Consider the following 326-nt stretch of genomic DNA (forward strand, 5'->3'; position numbering starts at 1 on the left):
AGGAGAGCCAGTGCCAGACGGCGAGAAGACATACACGGAGGAGGACTGGACGGACGCAGAGAGCACCACCATAGACGCTTATACGAAATCGAAGGTCGTGGCGGAGAAAGCGGCCTGGGATTTCGTCAAGGAGCTGCCAGACGACCAGAAATTCGAGCTGGCGGTGATTAACCCGACCTTCGTGCTGGGGCCGCCGCTGCTCGAGTCCCACAAGAGCGCCACGTCGGTCAACTTCATGGCGCAGATCGTCAACAGAGCCTACCCCGGGGTGCCGCGCGTGCAGTTCCCCATCTGCGACGTGCGCGACGTGGCGAAGGCTCATGTCA

At 61.7% G+C, this 326-nt stretch overlaps 1 protein-coding gene across 1 annotated transcript in view; it reads left to right on the top strand.

Moving 5' to 3' along the window:
• LOC119588465 (putative uncharacterized oxidoreductase C513.07) overlaps positions 1 to 326 on the top strand; it is a gene marked incomplete at its 5' end in the record, with an annotated part of 11,585 nt that overhangs the window by 5,385 nt on the left and 5,874 nt on the right. Inside the window, 1 exon segment of the mRNA XM_037937113.1 lies at positions 3 to 326. Within this exon segment, the coding sequence (XP_037793041.1) occupies positions 3 to 326 (324 nt within the window).

The sequence above is a fragment of the Penaeus monodon genome, chromosome 24 (genome assembly GCF_015228065.2).
Source record: "Penaeus monodon isolate SGIC_2016 chromosome 24, NSTDA_Pmon_1, whole genome shotgun sequence".
NCBI classification, from domain to species: domain Eukaryota; kingdom Metazoa; phylum Arthropoda; class Malacostraca; order Decapoda; family Penaeidae; genus Penaeus; species Penaeus monodon.